This window comes from Pleurodeles waltl, chromosome 6, assembly GCF_031143425.1.
Source record: "Pleurodeles waltl isolate 20211129_DDA chromosome 6, aPleWal1.hap1.20221129, whole genome shotgun sequence".
Taxonomy (NCBI): domain Eukaryota; kingdom Metazoa; phylum Chordata; class Amphibia; order Caudata; family Salamandridae; genus Pleurodeles; species Pleurodeles waltl.
In genome coordinates, this window is record NC_090445.1 from 392,203,589 (window position 1) to 392,206,926 (window position 3,338).

Genomic DNA, 3,338 nt, shown 5'->3' on the forward strand with positions numbered 1-3,338 from the left:
TGCTAGAAGATTAAATAATTGCAGGCAATCTATACTAGGACTGTCAATCTGTAAAGTGTGAATCTTATGGTTCACTGTTGAACTTGACTATCACCCTCCATCCTTTCGAGTCAGCTGCCTTCCACTTAAATTGCTGCATATCTGTGAGAGCCATATAGTGACTCCATGGATGGAAACATGTTGGGTGGTGCATGGGCTTGTTAAGTAGTCTGAATGTTTTAAGAACCTTTGTTTCCTATAGTTAATATGGGAACCCTGAAAACAAATTGTTTACTTCAAATAACCTTCTTTTACTTGCCTGATATGTCCCTTCCACATTCCATATTAAAACGTACAGCTCATTCAGAATGACCATAATATTTAGTTTTGGAACCCTAATAGATTCTTCTTTTTGACATATTTATTTTCAGATTTCACTTTTATGTTGCTTATTTTTACATCGTTGTTCCCTTTCATGATTTCATGATGCCTTCAGTACTACCCCCTCCCCATATTTTCTCACCCTGCTGCCCCATATTCATGAAACTCGCTGATGTTGCAGCCCGATCAGTGCAAAAGGGTAAATTTCCCTATTTAGCTGTGATATGTATGAGCCATTAAACATATTGTGAGTCCCTTCACCACAACCCCAGTTAACTATGGAAAATCTGGTAGGCTGTAACGTGTTTACAAAAATCCTATTACTCTTTGACACTGTGAATGATGATGTCCAGGTAAATTACACATGTGCATTATATTGCATGAATTATTTACGTTAAGAGGTGAATATCAGATTCGGTATACTATTCAATTGATCTGCAAACTTGCTAAATATTTTCCTGGGAATTGCAGGACAGACTCAGAATGGGGTGAAATTTCCATAGTTCAGTTTTTATCTGATGCAGCAGTTTACCCAATATGCCACACTATTGCTAATTAAATTCCAAGGGGTCTGTAATTAAAATGCAATATGTGTAATACATATTACAAGATATCTAATCCCATCTATATGTTGAAATATTATATACTGAGGTTTCGTATGCTATAGCTAGACTTTTTTTCTAGAACTGTCCACTAATTGTGTCCTCCATGGCCAGGCTTGAGAGTGGGCTCAATCTTGACCCAACATTTATTAAGATCTAGAAGGACAACAAATGACAAGAGGAAGATATAGTGGCTAAGTAAGAGTTTGGCAGTCTGAAAAACCCTACCACCAAACTCCTGATGAGGAGACTGCCACAGTGTAGGCAGGCTCCCCACTGGCCAATTACAAGTTTTCCACTGGGCTGACAGGTGGAAACCAAGGCCATAGAAAACCAAGGAAAATGTGCGGTGGCATTGGACTCTGCTCTATACGGAGCAGCGTCCAATGCTGTTGCACGGGGGACCCCCAGCACCCTTGGAATATGCTCTGTCTTCTAAGAAGACAGTGTGCATTCTGACGGTGCTGAATAGGGAGACCCCTGCACTGCCCATGTCAATGTTGTGGGCAGTGCAGGAGCCCTCCTGTGGTCTATAGCATTTGTTCTCTGCCATCCTTTCATAGCAGGTGAACGGCCATGAAAAGGCTCGGGGAGAACATGGTTGTAACCAGCATGCAGCACTGACTTAAGCACTGCTGTGGCTGATTACAACCACAACCACAGTCATCCCATCAGGACAAAAGACTTTTGGCGGTCTGAACACCATGGTCGTAATGTGCCAGTCAGACCACCGCAGCCACTGTGGTATGACCTCCATCCTCAAGTCTGGTGGTCATCAGACTGCCAGGCCTGTAACAGGGCCTTTAATGACATCCAAGCCAAAGTAATTGCTATAGCACATTAAAACACATTTCTGAACAATGGACAGGAATCACATTATCTGGCACGCATATGGACATATTTGATTTCCATTGAGGACTTTTCATTCATTTTAAAGTAGCAACAAAAGTGCCATGGCAACTTAGAATATTGTCTGATTAAAGCTGTATTCAGGAATAATTTATAACTCACCTTTTGCATTGCGATTCTTTGGCAAATTGGTGCTTTTGTATCTAGTATTCTGAACATCTTACTGCCTTTAGTTACAAACCTGACACTATGCCTCCATTTCACAGAGAAGATGTTTGCTAAGGAATGTCTTCTTTAAAGCCTGGGTCACTTCCTGGTTTTTTAAAGTATATATGATCGGGTTGAGCATAGGTGTTACAAAACTGTACAATGCAGACAAGAGGTGGTCTTTGTCCAGTGTGTTGCTTGAGAAAGTTTGCAAATAGTTGAAAATACAACTTCCGTAGAACAAGACGACTACTGTGATGTGAGAGGCACAAGTAGAGAATGCTTTCCTTCTCCCATTGACAGACCTAATTTTCAAAATAGAAGTGATAATGAAAATATAGGATATTATGATACACAGGCAGGGAGTGCATGCAATAAACACTCCTGTGACCAGAAGCATCAGTTTGTTCAGAGAGGTGTCACCACATGCAATGGACAGGAGTGGTGGTATGTCACAGAAGAAATAATTGATTTTGTTAGAGAAACAGAATGGCAATCGGAAGACCAAGGCTGTGTGCAGAGCAGAGTTCATAAAACCACTTACCCATGAAAAAGTGGCAAGCTCAAGACAAACAGAACTTTTCATAACAATGTTATAAAGAAGGGGGTTACAGATTGCAACAAAGCGGTCATATGACATAACTGCAAGCAAGACACATTCTGTTCCAACGAAGGAGACGAACAGATACAGTTGACCCACACAGCCTGAATATGAAATTGTCATTTCATCAAATAGGAGAGTCTCCAGCATTTTAGGAACAGTTGATGATGTGTAGCAGATATCCAGGAAAGAGAGATTTCCAAGGAAGAAGTACATAGGTTTGTGGAGGTGAGGATTTAGGCAGGTGACCAGAATGATGACAATATTTCCTACCAGTGTCATACAGTAGATACCAAAGAGAACAGTAAAGAGAAGAGTGTGGAACTGAATAAGGTTGGAGAATCCCAGGAGGATAAAGTCTGTATATGATGTTTCATTGCCAACAACCATTTTCCACTGTAAATTATCTTCGGGAATTAAAAAAAAGTGATTTATGTTTAATGTATTCAAACTTTATAAAACATTGAGTCACTTTATGTTTTAACTTAGCTTGTTTACATAGCAAATCAATACTATTTTCACTGTAATGTTCTTAAAAATACCACAGTTTATAACTATATGTAAACATACTTCTGTGGTTACTCGTACTTTGTTGAAGGATGGGCACAAAACAAACGTCTCTACTTCTAGTATTTTTGATGCATTGTCCTGTTTACACTTTCTGTTTGGTAGGTTACTCTTTGTACAATGACTTGCATACCCAATGTGCACAGACACAT

At 39.8% G+C, this 3,338-nt stretch overlaps 1 protein-coding gene across 1 annotated transcript; it reads right to left on the reverse strand.

Annotated features, from left to right (window-relative positions):
* Positions 1-1,246: 1,246 nt before the first annotated feature.
* LOC138301583 (olfactory receptor 5V1-like) lies at positions 1,247-3,009 on the reverse strand. Its single transcript, XM_069242100.1, has 2 exons — positions 2,086-3,009; positions 1,247-1,282 (listed from the first exon to the last, which is right to left on the reverse strand). The coding sequence occupies exons 1-2, from the start codon at positions 3,007-3,009 to the stop codon at positions 1,247-1,249; spliced, it is 960 nt and encodes a 319-aa protein (XP_069098201.1).
* Between the last annotated feature and the right edge of the window lie 329 nt (positions 3,010-3,338).